Consider the following 17,694-nt stretch of genomic DNA (forward strand, 5'->3'; position numbering starts at 1 on the left):
GTAGTCAAGGTGAGAGATGACTAGGGCATAGATGACTGTGAGGAGCTTTTTTGGTTCTGGAAAGGGTGTAGCTGATTCACCACCACAGTTGCACAAAGGCCTTCCCGGTCACAAGTGCCACCTGCTCCTTCAGCAGGAGTTGCAAGTCCATCTGGAGCAATGCAACCCCATCCAGGGCCAAACTAGGTAACCCTCTGTGGACCAAAAACCCCTAAAACAGAACCTGTCATACCTGTCCCAGCTTGGACCTGGTACAGGTCCATTTCAATCCATTTGTAGTGAAAGGCATACTTTTATTAAGCCAAGCGGTTACAGTGTAGGACAAGCCAGATTTGAAGATTCCTGTGCAAAGGTGATATTTTCCCCTTCTCCTTGGGCCTCCTTGTCCCTCCCTCCTTGGTCATCTTGCTAGTGTCCAATAAAGTTCAAATTAGTTGTTTTGGTAACAGTTCTAAGTTTGGTGCCTTTTTGGTGGGTATTTGGTGGGTATTCACATTCTGTTCCTATACCTGTGTCCTTGGATCATTCAACCAATCAATCTCACCTTTAGGATTTTTTATCCATGGAATTTTTCTTAGACTCTCTCTGAGTTTATTTATTTATTTATTTATTTATTTATTTATTTATTTATTTATTTATTTATTTATTTATTTATTTATTTATTTGAATTTCTATACCACCCTTCTCCCGAAGGACTCGGCGGTTTGTTAAAATCAGCTCTTTTAAAGTTTAAGACTGTATCTATTGCTTGTATTTGCATTATATTGAATTCCAATATGACATGGTCACTCTCGCCCAAGGTTCCGGCAACTTCAACTCTCTTTATTATTTTTCTCAATCAGTAAGAATTAGGTCCAGTATAGCTTTTCCTCTAGTTTCCTCCTCTAACTTTCGGATGACAAAGTTGTCAGCTAAGTTGTTTAGGAATCTTCCGCTTGCTACAGTTTGTCTCCCAGTTGATATCAGAGTAGTTAAAGTCTCCCATTATTACGGTGGCATGTTTCCTACATACATTTGTTAATTGATTAGCAAAGAGTTCATCTATTTCTTTTCCTTGGCCTGTAGTATATACCTATAGCAATGTTATTTTTTCTTTTATATTGGCCCATTTGGATTCTAGGAGGTTTTTATCCTTGGTTTTGTGGATTTCTGTAAAGATGTAGCAATCTTTTATATATAATGCAATGCAACTACACCTCCTCTTTTGTTAGGGTTGGGGTTTTTTTTGAATAGTTTGTATCCTTCCATCTGTTCATTCCAGTCATGAGTTTCATCCCACCAAGTTTCATCCTGTTTGTTCTCTAAACTTTGAGCATTCATGTATAGGCATTTGAGTCCTTTATGGGTCTTGCGTATGTTTCTTGTATCTCCTACTTTGTAACTGTAATTTCCATCCTTTCCATTACTTTCTACTTCCTTATGTTTTTCTTTCTACTTCCTTATGTTTTTCTTTTTTTATTTCTTCTTTCACTTTACTCCCTACCTCCTTATGTGATTGGTTTTTCCTTGGAATTAAATTCTAAAGATCATGAAGATTACCCCCTCCTCCTAATTTTAGTTTAAAGCCCTTTTGATAAGATGAGCCAGTTGTTTTCTGCATATATTCTTTCCAGTTCTTGTGAGGTGCAGTGCAACTCTTTCCAGTAGCCCTTCATGTAGGTAATGCAGACCATGGTCTAGGAAGTCGAAGTTCTGTTCACACCGGTTTAAGCCAATGGTTTCTAAAATCCTTTGCTCCTTCACTGGACTTTTGTTGGAAGTATAGATGAAAGCACCACTTGTACTCCTAATTCTTTTAACATTCTTCCCTAGATGTTTGTAATATCTTGTTATTGTTTCATTGTTGTACCAATGGTCCTCACATGTAGGAAAACAAAAGGGTAGCAATCAGTGAGGTACTCAGTTACATCTTTGATTTTTGCTCCCTAGATTGACTGCCTGATCTGCAGACTATAGTTTCTGTTCCTCTAAGAATTGAATCTCCTATCATCAATATTCACCTTTTTTTCCTTAGGAAAGTCTGGGATACTTTTCATCCTGTCGCAGGAATGCTGGCTTATGCCTCCTTTTTTGAAACTATTGCTGAATGCTCTTTTGTGGGTTTGTGGGTATCTGCATATTTTCTTGCAGGGGAAGGCTATGAAAGTGATTGTTCAGTTCTAGAGGGGCTTCATTGGAGTTGCTAGGATAGATAGGCGAGGCTTTGCTCTTGATTGTTGCTTTCTTCTAAAAGTAACAAGTTTTCATTGGTCTTGCTCTTTGGGTACATACATATATGGGGTAGGGAGGGGCTGTCTTCATCCACTTTCTTTCATAAATATAATCTGGAATTCACCTCTTCCTTCCTGGGAATTCATCTCCCTACTATATTCCATTACAGTATCATCAGCATACTGATGACATCTCAGGCAATGATGATGAGGCTTTGCTCTTGATTGTTGCTTTCTTCTAAAAGTAACAAGTTTTCATTGGTCTTGCTCTTTGGGTACATACATATATGGGGTAGGGAGGGGCTGTCTTCATCCACTTTCTTTCATAAATATCATCTGGAATTCACCTCCTCCTTCCTGGGAATTCATCTCCCTACTATATTCCATCACAGTATCATCAGCATACTGATGACATCTCAGGCAATGATGATGATTTCACTCAACGGTTTCATGTAGATGTTAAACAGAAGCAGAGAAAGTATCAAACCCGGGAGAAGGGGAGTGTCAGACTTTTCCCTTCCTATCAACACTGACTGAGAATGGCTAAAGGAAGGAAGTGAATTAAGACAACACAGTGCCTCCCATTCTCAACCCCTGAAGCTACTTCAGAAAAATATGAATGGTGTTGAAGACCACCAGGGGTGAAGTAGAGTGAGGATAGACACACTACCCCCATCCCACTCCCATCAGAGATCAACAAAAAGTAGAACCAATGACATTTCCAAGCAATATCCAGGCCTGAATGCCAACTGAAAGGGGTCCAAATACTCTGTTTCATACAGGAACATCTGGAGCTGCAACACAACCACTTTCTCCAGAACCTTCCTTAAAAAGGGAAGGTTGGAGACAGGACAAAAATTGTCAAATAAGATGGAGTCTAGCTATGGTCTCTTAAGAAGAGGGGAGACCACAGCCTCATAAAAGGCTGGGGAACAACCCCCTCCCACACAGATGCATTAATCGCTGCCAGAATCCACTCACATGCCACCTCCCAGGAAACTTTTACAAGCCAGGAGGGACACAGATGTAAGACACAGATGGTTGCAGTCATACTCTCTAAGGTCCTGTCCACTTCCTCAAGAGCAATAGGGTTAAACCATTCCCAGACAAATGGGCAAGAATCTGCAATAGACACTTCCACTGGATCAGCAGCCGCATCGATATTTAATTGGAAATTAATTCAAGCAACTTTGTCTTCCAGAAACTAGGCAGCCTCTGCATGCCCCAGCAGGTAGACCTCTATATATGCCTTCCCCAGAAGAAAATGAATTTCTTTAAAGAGGGTAACTGGGTGATTAACTGCAGATGCAATTAGCATGGATAAGTATTTACACTTTGCTGCACAGATCACCTTGAAGTAGTCGATAATACCAGCTCTTACCCATGTCCAGTTGAGTTCATTCTGTCTTCTGCCAATGGTACCCTAGTTATTTCTTAATCTGTTTCATCCCTCTCAATTCCACCATATAACATTATTCCCCTGTGACCTCTCCTGACCTGTGGACATCTTTGCCTGTCCACAGGTCAGGAGAGGTCACAGGGGCATAATCCTGTCCAAAGCCTCAGTCACATTTCTATTCCAAGAAGTGACTAGGAATCAGCAGAATTACACACCAGTACTTCAATTATAATCTACAGTTCCTTATGAAGCTCATCTAGGCCCATCAGTCACTGGGAGGAGGAACCTATAGAGGGATATGAGTCTAGACAAGCTAGTTCAACACTGGATGACCTGACCCTCAGACAGATATCTCCACCCCCACCCTCCTGGAATGACAGATCGAAAAGTTCCCCAAAACTACAGGTATAAGCCCAGGGAACTGCAACACCAGCTACATAGTGAGGACCAGGAGTTCAGGCAGGATAACTGCTAGTATGTAGTAGGGAGGCTCATACAGCAACTGTAGTCTCACCTGATCACTCAAGCCCAACTTTTTAAAAGGGTCTCACAATCAGGCATTTGGGCAGCAATGTCCCTGAAGGCCAACAGACATTCTCTGATGACAACAGCCAGACCCCTTCCTGTCTCTGTAGTCTAAGTTGGCATCACACTCAATAACCAGCTAGACCCAGCTAACCCCACCAGCTGGACCCCAGCCTTCTTCACAAGGATCAGATCAGCACTAAGGCAAGCCTTATTATAGGCTGAACTGGCATTTAAAAGAAGCAGCATAAAATCCAAGTATCCACAGATTTCCTGACTAGGGAAATGGGTTGAGTGCAAGGGGCTGGAACACGAGACCAGTACTTAATACTGAGGATGTGTTCCCCACAAAGGCATGTGCCACATTTATCTGACACCACCAAATAAACTGCCCTACCTTGCCTTCCTCACCAGTCATGCCATCCTCCATCCTCAAAACTCTTTTATATCTAATCTGAAAGGGGAACCCCCTTCAACTAAGGAACATCCAGGGATAAGGTGAACCCAACAGGTGCTATGACATGTATTCTCAGCATCTTGAAGTCACTACCATTTCCTTACTGCAACATAAGAGAGGTCACATCAAACACCTTCTCATCTCCTCTATACTCACCCTCTATCCATACAACCTTCAAACACCATCCTCCGGGGTCATTCTCACCCACCAGGCAGGGAGCCACTTACACTCACTCACACACACACACACACCAGCTCTCACCCAGGGGAAAAGAACAACCATAATCATCTGGCTCTCCCCAATTTTCTCCTCCACAACTCCTCCCAAAGTCAGATCATAAACAGAGCAGCTTAAAAATTAATCAAACCAGTAACCCCAAATCCTGTTGCACTGCACCAATCTCTGTTGCAGCCACAATGCAGCCACATGATGTTTCCAAATATCAAAGCTCCCAAACACTAATAAAAGTCCAAACTCCTAAAAGAGTCAAACAAAAACCTAGCCAGCAGCCTATTACACTCCACAAAACCAGCATTAATGTGAGTAGGCCTGTCTGTGGGCCAGGGGAGCCCCCGTCCAGTCAGTAGGATACATTTGGTAATTTAAATATTAAAAAGTTCTATTATGAGGTCTTCTGATGCAATAAGCTGGTAACACACAGTTCGCCAGCTGAAATATTTTACTTAGAATACCAAAAAGAAAAAGAAAATGTAGTGTTAGCATTGCTTAACTGATCTCTACTCTTATGCACTTTGAAGTTAAAAGCAAATTAAAAATTTCTGGCATAGAAATGCAAATGGGTTTAATTAAATTAGTTTGCATAACTTGTGGTTAAAGAAGAGGAAATATTTTGCAGCTTCCTCCCTCTCTGCTATTCAGTGTGGTTCATGATTATATATGAGCTTATGCAATTCTGCCTGCAGAAACCATATAGTCAGTAGTTATGCTGCCTTATGGCTGTTTGTTAAGATTGCAACATTATTAACTTTTACTCCTAGTTGCTCATGAATGAAAGCTATGGCAATCTAATTGAACTGCTTTGTTCTCCATTTTCTGGGTGTTAAACCTTATTCTATTAAAAACATACATCCACATATAAATCACAGCTTTATATAGAAGAATTTTTAAATTGTGGGTAAGAATATATTTCTGCCTGTAACATTACTTGTAAGGCAAACTAATTAATGTCGTTATTTTAACATCAACATTAATTACAGTTATAAAAGTTAGATAGTTTAATATCATCATCATAAAATAATATTTCGCTGTAACAACCATAAGTAAAAAAGGAGATGGGAATATAGACCTATGCATTAGTTCAGATGCAGCCATTTTGCTAATCTCAGAAAGATTAAGAGGGCCCAACGTCACTAAAGCTTGGATGGGAGACTATCTGGAAATTGTAATGCTGCTATGTGGAAGAAGGCAATGTCGAATCATTCTGGGCTGTTGCCAAGAATTTGATTTATGAGTCCTATAATACATTAATTCTATAAAGTTGCTTTATTCAAGGAGAGTGGCAAAGGGTTATCAGAGCCACTGAAGAACAGTAAGCATACATTAGGTCCCTTTGAGAAGGACAAGATGAGATCAATAACCTCTTACCTCTGAAGCTTGGACAGAGGTCAGACAATTTGGCTGAAAGAGAAACCTCCTTTCTCCCTAAATATGAGTGTTGCTGGAGGAGAATGTATCATGTCTCTTTGGATCAAAATATGCATGCATGAGATTGTGAGTATAAACAGTCCAGAGCAATGAACAATATTTTACTCTACAATGGTTAATTAGAATTTCATTGTTGACTAACTAGAACTTCATTGTTCAGAGACCTCCAAGTTCCAATTATTTGGCAATTTGAGGTCTGTGCAGCCATCTTACCCCCTTTCATGTTATTTAAGTTAACTAGAAACATATATTAGCTATTTTTATATCACTGTTTTTCCATGAACAGCCCTCCAGATGCAGAGGGCAAACATTTAAACCGAAGGCAAAGAAAAAGTAGTGGGATCTACATGGGAATAAAAGGAAGTGTTACATTGAAAGAAAACAAACAGAAGTATAGATAGATAATGCAATGAAATTAACAAATTAATGCCAAATAATCTTTGGTAGAGTATAACATAATTATTGTGGAGAGAATTGCTATTCTTCAAGAAAAAGGATACAAATATAATGAATATGCTTAAATTATTGCTGATACACACCAAATGACATGACAAAAATAACATATTAGCAGATCTTAAAGATCTCTCTTGGGGGGGGAAATGGTACAGAAGGAAGCTTGCATTCTGAAATCCTTCCATATTCTTGGTAGATGTTTATTTTACACAATTCTATAATTATTTTCATTTCAACCTTGTTTACTTATTGTGCTTTCTTTAAATTCTCTTGAACTCTATTTGAGAAATTGGACCATGTCTTTACTATACTCAGTTCCCTTCCCTATACTTCAAAATCAAACCTTTACACCATAAGAAATTGCTGTTTTCACATATATAATGTAATTTATAATTCCTAATACCCTAGCCCTTAAAAAGAGATATTCAGGGATTTTTAAAGCATAAACAAGATCAGCAGGAACAATTCTTAGGAGGTGCTGTAGTATTATCTACATTGCAAGAAGCAGCTTACCAGGTTAAAATGTGAGGAAAGGTTTTGATAAAGTATTTACTTTCTTACCTGAGATAGCTAGCTAGATTATATCTATATCTATAGATATATACAGATAGATAGATAGATAGATAGATAGATAGACAGACAGACATATATATATACATATACATGTACATGTACATATACATATACAGACAGATAGAAGATATGGATGGATGGATGGATGGATGGATGGATGGATGGATGGCCAGACAGACAGATATACATATACATATACAGACAGACAGACAGACAGAAGATATGGATGGATGGATGGATGGATGGATGGATGGATGGATGGATGGACGGATGGATGGATGGATGGATGGATAGATAGATAGATAGGCAGGGAGGCAAATAGATGACAAAATCTAAACCATTAGAAAATTACAATGAACAAACATTTATCTACTTGGCATTTTATTACCAATATTGCAATCAATATGTTTAAGAAAACAGATGATCAGAAAATCTTATATGATAGTCTTTTTTTAAAAAAACCTGCTTAATTTGCAGAAACAGTAATAGATTTATTACTTTCTTAATCCTCCTTTCTGAATATGTCAGACAAATTCAGAAAAGAGTTTGTCAGAACATTTCAATATGCTTTTAATATGCAATGTACCGTATCTTGGCTAAACTATTTTCCCTGTCTGCACATTCATAGTTTATATATTATGTACTTTGTACTGAAGCATGCATCTGTCAAAAGACAGCAGTTGTTGCTGAAATCTACTGTCCCTGCATACTTTTTCCTCTGTGATAACTGTATGCATGGCATTTTGCAATTCTGGCAATTGTCCTGCTGATCACCATCCCTCTTGGATTCATTTTCATTTTTTAATCTAAACATAATAATATTAATATTTACACTTAACAATCTTTAAGTGGGCAATGCAAAGATTTTTGGATAAATATTCCCAGGAAATGCTATATTAAAATAGATTATTATTAGTTTCATTAGACTAACTAAATAAAGTATACTTTGAGTTCAAGGAAGAAAAGTGTGGGAATAAAACTCCCTGTTAATATAACCTTTATTCCATCTCTCATTAGGTGCCTTTAAATTTACTGATTTGGCATTTTGCAAATTACAGAACACCCACTAGCAATATGGAGCTTCCCAACAAAACACAACTGAAGATAGGTGAAGTGAATCAATATGCTTTATTTGAAATGGGTGTCATTTTTAAATCTCAACTTCATTTTTACTGAAGCAGGTTGTTCAACTTCAACTACCAAATTTCTCTACTTAAACTGTAGAAGTATAAGTTCATATCACAGAGCTGAATCATTTACATGCTAGTAAATACAGGAAGCTCAAGTCTTTCAGCAACCAAAATGGTTGATGTTTGTTTTAAACACTAAGAATAGTGTGCCAAAAATACCAAACTAACACTACTGTCAATGTTATAAAAGATACAGTCCATGAAATAGTTTCAGTTTTGAAACAAAGCAATATGTAAGGGAAGTGCCAATTTACACAGAATCCCTTCCTCAACCCCAACTCTTACAAAAGTCTAGTTAAGATCCATTTGTCCCAAGGAAACTTCACTTTGCATACATCAATACTGAGAGCCAGTTTTGTCTAGTGGTTAGAAAGTGGGAGACCATGAGTTCTAATTCTGCCTTAGTCATGAAAGCCAGCTGGTGATCTTGGGCCAGTCACTTTCTCTCAGCCCAATTCACATCAAAAGGTTGTTGTTGTAGGGAAAACAGGAGGAAGAAAGGAGTATAAGATATGTTCATTGCCCTGAACTGTTTTTAAAAATAATAAAGGTAAGATATAAATAAAACAACAAATAATTCTATATGTGTATTATTATGCTGTACGTCCTACAGTTAAGTACTTATAGCAACAACAATACCTATCTGAACTGAGTTCTGCAAACACATCCAGATATAAAGCTATTAACAAGACTTACAGTAATCAACATGTAAACCATGGTTTGTGAAATTTAAAAGGATGACTGAAAAATTGGGTATGCATGCAAACATCAGCTTCAGACAAAAATCAAACTAAAATTCTTTATATTTTCAATTTAGCCCTTTTGATTTCTACAGCAACTTTTACCAGTCCTTCACCTGTGTCTTTCTTTGTATGTATTCATTTTATTTTCTAAACTCTCTTAGCAACACTGATTAGTAGATTGTTGTGTTTGCTGTTTCTAACAAATGAGGGCTATGCTTATAAACCTGTGAATTGAATTTATATAGGCTTATCAGTCCCTATGCATAGGGACATAGTTCTTTTCAAAAAAATAGCCTCATTTAATCTACTCCACAAAAGCCTACTTTGAATGGCTCTAAGTCTAAGCTAAATGGATACTGGCCCCTTGCAACATATGTTTTGAGAATAGGATACAATTATGCCTCCATAAATTGCTGGCTTCTCCCAGGATTTTGTGCACCATCTATTTCATTATTTCCAAAAGTCTCTTCCAACAGCAAAAATGCTGTACTACTCGGACTGTCCTCCCAGAGAAGCCCTGAAGGTCATATAACTGCTGGCAATGAATGTACCCATTCAGCAAAAGAAAGCTGTATTCTTTCTGCCTCTAGCTCTTTTCCACTGCTAAGGTCTCCTAAAGTTTGCATGTCTAGCCAGCAGGTCAAATTTCTAAGTCTGCCTGGTGATCTCCAAACTTGTTGCCATCAACCCCACACTTCTAAAAAGTACTTTTCCCCATATATTATGAAATATTGCCTTTAAGTGACAGTAAAAAATGTCTATCAATTGGGTTGCTTTTTTAAAAAATTAAATGCATGTTTATAGTCATTATTACTTTGAAATCCTTCTCTAGTGCAACAATTACACAGATTTGGTTCTTATATTAGTATTCATTTACTGTTGCATATAACTGTGCAAATCCCCTCCTCAGAACAATCCTTCAACAAGATTACATCATCACAATTATCCCAATGAGAATTGGTACAATCAAATTCTAAATGTTGGTAATTATATAATCTCTAACTGCAATCAAATATCCAGTTGAAAATACATTTACATACGTAAGTATTTTTCTGTCAGGTCATCCAATGCATTGCTAATGATTAAATCTAAGAGTTAACACATAGTAAGTATGCATGCTGCTATAGCCATAATTTATGCTACTAAGCAGAAATATAGATGGACTTGCAGTAAACCAAAACTTCTAGAAGAAAAATCTGAATTTAAATATCTAATACCAACTCTAATGAAAAATTCCTACACAAGAAGATTCAACTTGCTTCCCACCCCATTCCTGCCACCCCCACCCCCAGCTTTCAGCAGTACAGAAGTCTGAATAATAGAGTAGATTGATAGGTACAAAACAATGGCTAAGGTAGCATGGAGCAGTGGCTGTTTCCCTCAAAGGCTGAAGAGGCCCCAAGATAGTCCAATACAGAGAACCTGATGACAACCTAAATCCGCAAGAAAACTTCTTCACAGTGCATCATAGGAAAAGAACAAGGAGAAATACACTGTTGACAAGATTGTTTCCACTTGTCTTAAATGTGAAATGTTATCCTGTTATAAACCATTATCTTGGTTTCTTGTATTTTAACTTCTGAAAGTGCATTAAACCTGATCTTTTTCCCCACCAGAGACCTGACCTTTTTCCCCATCAGCTAACACAATATAGAAAGATCAGAAAAATTTGTCTGCAACTATCTACCTTTCTTTCTTTCCTAAAAAATGTTCTCTGTTTAATTACATCTCTGAATTCTGACTAGAAGAAAACTGGTAGGTCAGAAGGTGATTCATAAGCCACAGAAAAGAATTCTTGAACCCACCAAAGACTACCGCATCAGTTTTTAGGGTAAATCAGTATCCCAGCTTCAGTAATCTGCTCTGCAGTGGGTAACTTTCAAAGTCATATTTACATGTGCAAAATGGAACTGTAGGGTGAAACAACAACTTGCAAATTGAACTGTATTCGCCTTCCTTTTTAAGTAACATTTTTGCCTTTTAAAGAAACCCTTTCCATCATACCAAGTACAGCTCGGTACTTTCCATTCTGAGCAGACATTAGCATACACAAACTAAGCAAAATTAAGTAGCAACTGCCACCACTATAATTTGTACGAAATATATATTGACTACACCAAGCAATTTTCCCCCTCAGGACTCTGGTATGATGTTCTTCAATCTACCTGAGCTATCACATCTTAAAATTCCAGATGTAGCAAGATCTCAAATTATGAGAAAGATATATTAATACTTCTGTACACCTCACTGATCCCCAAATATAGGAACTTTCTGTTTCACAACTTTTCCCATTTAAACAATCTAATTTCATTGTTTCTGTTTGAATGACACCAAATGAATTCAAGCAAGGAGATCCCACCTAGATCTCATTGCTTGAATCCCTTCATTTCATTCCTTATATCTGGAAGAACCCAAAATGGCTTATGAGCCAAGACAGCAGGAGATTCCAAAGAAAGTAGCTAGGAAAACATTGGTGGGATGAAAAAGGCATTGCTGTGTTAAAACTGGCAAGGCAACAACACTCAGAGATTCCATCTATCTATTATGTATCAATTTATCATCTATCTATTGCAAGGGAGACCGGTTAAACATTCTTTTAGGGTCCCAAACACATTTAGCTCACTCTCGTCAGCAATTCCTTGTTATTCTGGGCAATCATCTTTCAACTGCTACTCCTCTTCTACTCTACAACCAATCCTGTTATGGAAAGAAATTATGGCACAAAATAGATTGTAGAGAAAGGAGCGGGTTAGATATGGAATGAAAAAAGGGGGGAGGGGTCAACGATAGATAAAAGCAGAGGGGAAAGGGTACCCCAAACATGCACTCTTTGCATGATTATTAAAAGAAGCAATAGTTCTACCCCTTAGTTCTGTCTGGTGTTGAGCAATTTTAAATTTACCTATTGATCTAATATTTGCACGTTTCATCCTATCTGTAAAGAATTATTTCTTATTTAGAATCCTATCAGGTGGAAACGACCAAGTATTCACAGGGAAGGAAAGGAGAGATTTGACAAACCATCACCAGCCCCAATGGCCTTCAAGAATGCTTTTGCCCTCTGCCATAGAGTGGGCCGTCGTTACCAGGATGCCTCGTCCCGTGGAATAGAAGCGTGAGGGTGGTTCAAGAAGGCTTGCCACGCTTCGCCACGCCAATCCACGCGCAAGAGGAGAGGAAAAGTTAGCGACTCTTCTGCAAGAAACTCGGCAGCCTCGTTGCTATAAGGCAACCCGCACCAGGCAGAAGGTGATCTCTCGCCCGGCTCTTATGGAAGGCAACCCGCTCTTTTCTCTCCGCCAAACTTCCACTTGCCTGGACACTCGGTGCCTTCATCCTTCCCCGCGGAGCGCACATCCCGTCCGCCTGCCCGCCTTGTATAAGTCTATCCACTTATCATGGGGTATCATCCCCACCACCATCACGAGCACCACCAAGTCCCTACCAGGATGTAAAACTTCTTCACTGGATACTCACTTGTGTCTTCTTCATAAGGAAAGAGAGCGCTGCAATCCAGCTCTAACAGTCGTGTGCAAACTCCTTTTAGCTGATCTGTAGTTCCAGCATGTTGCAAAGGCAGCTAGACCACGCATTGAGGCTTGCCTAGCGCCCTCTATGGCTTTGCCGTGCACTGGCCCTCTCTTCGCCCCCAAGCACCGCGGGCGGCGCTCCAGCTGCTTTATTCGGCACCGGCTCCGAGTCCTTCGGAGGAAAGCAGAGGCGGGAAATGCTGCTCAAGCCGGCACTCGATCACTTCTTTTATAGCTTTAAGCTGCCTTCCGCAGCGGCAGCAACCGCCCCGAGAGGACACGCCTTCTGTGTGAGTTCTTGTCAGGGGACGGGGAAAGTGGAGCGCTGGAGGAGCCCGGAGAAAGAGGAGAACGAAATCAAGCAGGACCAGACAGACAATTGCGGTATATAAACGCCGACAGGGAAAGCGAAAGAAAGAAAGAGTCCCAGCCTTTCTCCACTGCCTGCTTTGAACTGGTATCCACGCATCACTGAGTAGGCAGAAAACTATGCCGCGTGCTGTTTGCTGTCCCCACCCTCTTCCTCCCCTGTTCCCAGTCGCTCGAGTCACCTGACCTTCCTCCTAGCATTTTACACACCTTACTTAAGGCAAACTTTGGACGCTGTCCAAGGGAAAATGCAAATTTAACACTGGTATAGTGAAGGACAGGGAACGCGGTGGCTCAGTGGGTTAGGACGCTGAGCTTGTTGATCAGAAGGTCGGCAGTTTGGCGGGTCATATCCTGAGTGCCATGTAACAGAGTGAGCGCCTGTTACTTGTCCCAGCTTCTGCCAACCTAGCAGTTCGAAAGCATGTAAAAATGCAAGTAGAAAAATAGGGACCACTACGGTGGGAAGGTAACAGCGCTCTGTGCGCCTTTGGCATTTAGTCATGCCGGCCACGTGACCACAGAGACGTCCTCAGACAAGCACTGGCTCTTCGGCTTTCAAACGGAGATGAGCACCAGGCCCCTAGAGTTGGAAACGACTAGCACACATGTGCAGGGGAACCTTTACCTTTACCTTATAGTGAAGGACGCCTTAAAGTGTGTCACCATGGGGCTGTTGATGGGATAAAGCCAACATCACAAGGACGCACCAGAAAAAAAGTGTTATCAGAGCACGGTTCTGTCACGGTTATAGAAAGGTGGGGGGGAAGCCCACAATGCCACAAGAGATTGTAGCATCTAGCTAATCTTGGAAACTAAGCAGAGTTGTCCATAGTTATGTGGATGGGGGAGATTCAGGTATGTTGGCTGTATTAGGACATTGAAAAATATCCAAGAAAGCAAAATGTGCGAAGGCTCCATGAAGCCATTAGCACTTGAGATGGACTTGAGGAAGATTTTACTTTATGTTATTATGTTATTATGGAAATAAATGTAGAATGGGTTTCAAATTCCATTACCATTGTCTTGGGTTCTTCGCAAGCTTTTTTTTAATTGTTGCAATATTCTTGATCCTTTTGGAACATTCTTGATCCTTTTGGAACAGCTCAGTGCTGTATTCTTGTTTTACTAATTAAGGATCTGATAGAAGTTTCATAACCCAAATGGATTGTTTATCCCACTGAAGACTATGCTAGTGGAATTGTCTGAGACACATTGTGAATGGAGCTGTTCCACCAGGGAACATATATCCAAAGAGTATAGAGCCATCTGAGGGAATATAAGAATATCCCATGAGACTACAGGCAATTCTTGACTTATGACCATTCACTTAACAAATGTTCAAAGTACCTGCAACATTCCAAATAGCTCCCCCCCCAGTAGTTATGCGGCCACCTGTCAAGACACTTGACAACTGGCCAGCATTTATGGCCATTTACAATGACCCTCAGTCACATGCTGTGCTTACAATAATGGTATTGTCAAAACGTGGCATTTTCTTACAGCCTTTGGCAAACCAGTGGTTTGCTTAACTACTGTGGCATTCAGTAGTTAAAAGAAGCAAAAAAAAGGTCATAAATAGGGCCAGTCATGTAGGTGACATGATTCATGACTATCATGACCATGATAAGCAGCTTTCCTTATGGTCATAAGTCAAGGACTCTATATTTCTTTAAATATTATTTTATTTATTAAGAAAAAAATTATATGGTCGATCAACTCACAGTGATTCTAAGTAGCTTACAAAGTAAAACTCCAGATACAAAACCTATTAAACCCTGTCCCCCTGCTGACAACAAGCAAACAAATGAATTGATGAGCTCTGTATCACCCTGCGGGGCTTAGGTGCATTGGCAAAATCATGTCTTCAGGGCTTTTCAAAAGGTGGGGATCAACCTTATCTTTATCAGGATGATGTTCTACTGGGAGGGAACCAACATGGAGAAGGCCCTTCTTCTTGGTCCCAGGAGATGGACTTCCTCAATAGAGGGGACCTGTAACATACCCTGCCCTCCCGTTCTGGTAGGTCAGGTGGATGCTAATGGTAGTTAATTGTAATTTTCCCCACATTCAGGTTATGTCCATGCAATGCACCACTTTATACCACCCTGGATCTAGTACAGGAACAGACAATTACAAATAGACCCTTCTATTTCAGTGATTCGCTCATGTCACCAGGAAAAAACATGAATGTAAATTCTGCATTATCATAAAACTGAAAACTGTTATCAGCACAGTTCCAAATTGGTGATTCTGTTCCTAAGACCTCTTTTTCTGACACTTCTCCCTAACTTCTCTTCTTATATGGAGAGATATTCAGCAATGAAGCACAGTGAAGCTTCAGAAGTGAAGCACTTCATTTCAAAATCACAAATGATGTTTCTTATACCGATAAGATTCCTTAATGTTTCTTTATTAGATAAAATGAATGAATGTTAGATGAATGTTTTGTCATTCATCAGACACAATTTGATTGTTAAACTTAACTGCAATAGCAGTTTCACATTTTAAAGTAGCTGCATTTTTGCCTCCTTTTTTAATCTTCCTTGATAAAAGCATAATAGTCCTGGAAAAATGCACCAGGAGATTTATTTTTTTAAGACAACACTTTTTTCCTTTGTCACTGCTGTATGAGATGCTTTCCTCCATCAGCTCAGGACTTAGAGAACATATAAAGTGGTTCAAAAAGAATAAATCTTCACAAAAATATGACATGAATTTGGATAGAAATTAATATACTTGTAAACAGGGACACCTATAAACATACCCATGAGGCTTTGCCTTTATGGGATATGCAGCAATAAGCATGGTGCATATTCTAACACTCAACCTTTCGGGGGTTTGTGGAAGAGCAAAAAACTGGTCTGTGTATTCCTGCCTGGAATACAGTGGCACTGCATTTTTAAAATTGTGTTCAGCATTACCTCTTGAATGCTTTCAATCAGAAATTTACAAATCAACTTCCAGGCATGTGAAATAAATCCTTGTAGTTTAGTCAGTCATTCTTACTACTTTTCCATCTGTATGGAGAACAGTAATGATTCTTACTGGGCAGAGATGTTATCTTCACTTATTGAAAACTATAAATCATAGAGCATTTATTCTAATGTTTCTCTTGTTATATCACCTATATCACTAGCCTTAAATAACATGACTGTTTTGAATGAAGGCAAATATACATGTTCCAGGATAATGTTGCATGATCCAATCTGGATCGGTCACTGGGACCGGAGATGCAGCATCGGCTCCAGCACAAGTCTGAAAGCTTGGAAGACTAAAGCTCTGGTCCTGGTGACTGACCCAGATTGGATCCTGTAACATATCTGTTTGCTTATGTTCACAGTTATAGAGCAAATCTCCATACAATAAATAATATAGCAAAACGGATACTGTTCAAAATGTAAAATAGTGAATAGCCTCTTAACATGAAAACAATCCATCACATTCAGTTTAAATCTCAAGTTTGGAAAAGTGACAAAACTTTTTTCAACTATTATAATGAAGGTCAAAGTATATTTTTAGCATATGCTGTATTATATACTATTTATCTATCCATACTGTAGAGATTTTCAATTATTCCAGTGTTATGTGTAGCATAGGTGAGGTTCAAGGTTTTGGTTATGATCTTTAAGTCCTTACATGGCATGGGTCCGGGATACCTCGAGGACCACCTGCTGCCGGCGTCAACTCCCCTCCGCCCTGTGCGTGCCCACAGAGAGGGCCTCCTCAGGGTGCCTCCGGTCAGGGAATGTCGACTGGTGGCCCCCAGGGGGAGGGCCTTCTCTGTGGGTGCTCCGGCACTATGGAACCAACTGCCGGTTGAGCTCTGGATGGCATCGGACCTTCGCTCCTTCCGGCGCGGGCTGAAGACCCACTTATTTGAACTAGCTGGTCTGGCCTGATGGGGAATATTAGGGGTTTTTAATGGGTTTTTTACTATTTTATTGTCATTGTATTTTAATTGGGCATTGGTTTAATTTCTTTTTAATTTTTGTACTGTTATTTATATATGCCCTGTTAACCGCCCTGAGTCCTTCGGGAGAAGGGCGGTATAGAAATTGAATAAACCTAAACCTAAACCTATATGTGTGGAGCTGGATGACTGAAGCTACATAAAAGCATTCATAATAAATAAAAGTTTGCATTAGAACTTGCCTTAACATTGTTTAACATTTTTATGCTCTCATAATATTTTTCTCCATTTTATCCATCCCCCCCCCAGTACTAGTGGTTTACCAGTACTAATTCTTAGTGGTTTCTTCAATTCTACTCTGATGTATCATTATCATTTCAGTATAAATTATCATTATCATTTCAGTATAAATCTCTAAAATGCTTCTTCTAGCATTCTCTCCCCTAAGATTTATTGCAAACCATTTCAACATTTTTATTTTTCAGTTCCATTTACTCTGCTGGACGCTTCTTGTTTAGTGCTCTAAAATAAATCATAAAATCCTTTTTACTTACAGTACATCTGAATCATATTTTTAGTCACATCTGAATCAGGCTGCATTTTTTCTTCTTTAAATACGAACCATCCTTCGATCTGTTTACAGTCTTTGCACTTTTTTTTCTCCATC

General features: G+C 39.3%; 1 protein-coding gene across 2 annotated transcripts in view; it reads right to left on the minus strand.

Annotated features, from left to right (window-relative positions):
* The window catches only part of KITLG (KIT ligand), a 55,326-nt gene extending 42,151 nt beyond the window's left edge, over positions 1-13,175 (minus strand). For both annotated transcript variants that reach the window (XM_083366383.1, XM_083366382.1), the window contains exon 1: positions 12,693-13,175. In XM_083366383.1, the coding sequence (XP_083222509.1) occupies positions 12,693-12,707 (15 nt within the window). In that variant the 5' untranslated portion in view covers positions 12,708-13,175. The remainder of the gene's footprint in view (positions 1-12,692) is intronic.
* Between the last annotated feature and the right edge of the window lie 4,519 nt (positions 13,176-17,694).

This window comes from Vipera ursinii (assembly GCF_947247035.1).
Source record: "Vipera ursinii genome assembly, chromosome: 6".
Classification (NCBI taxonomy): Eukaryota; Metazoa; Chordata; class Lepidosauria; order Squamata; family Viperidae; genus Vipera; species Vipera ursinii.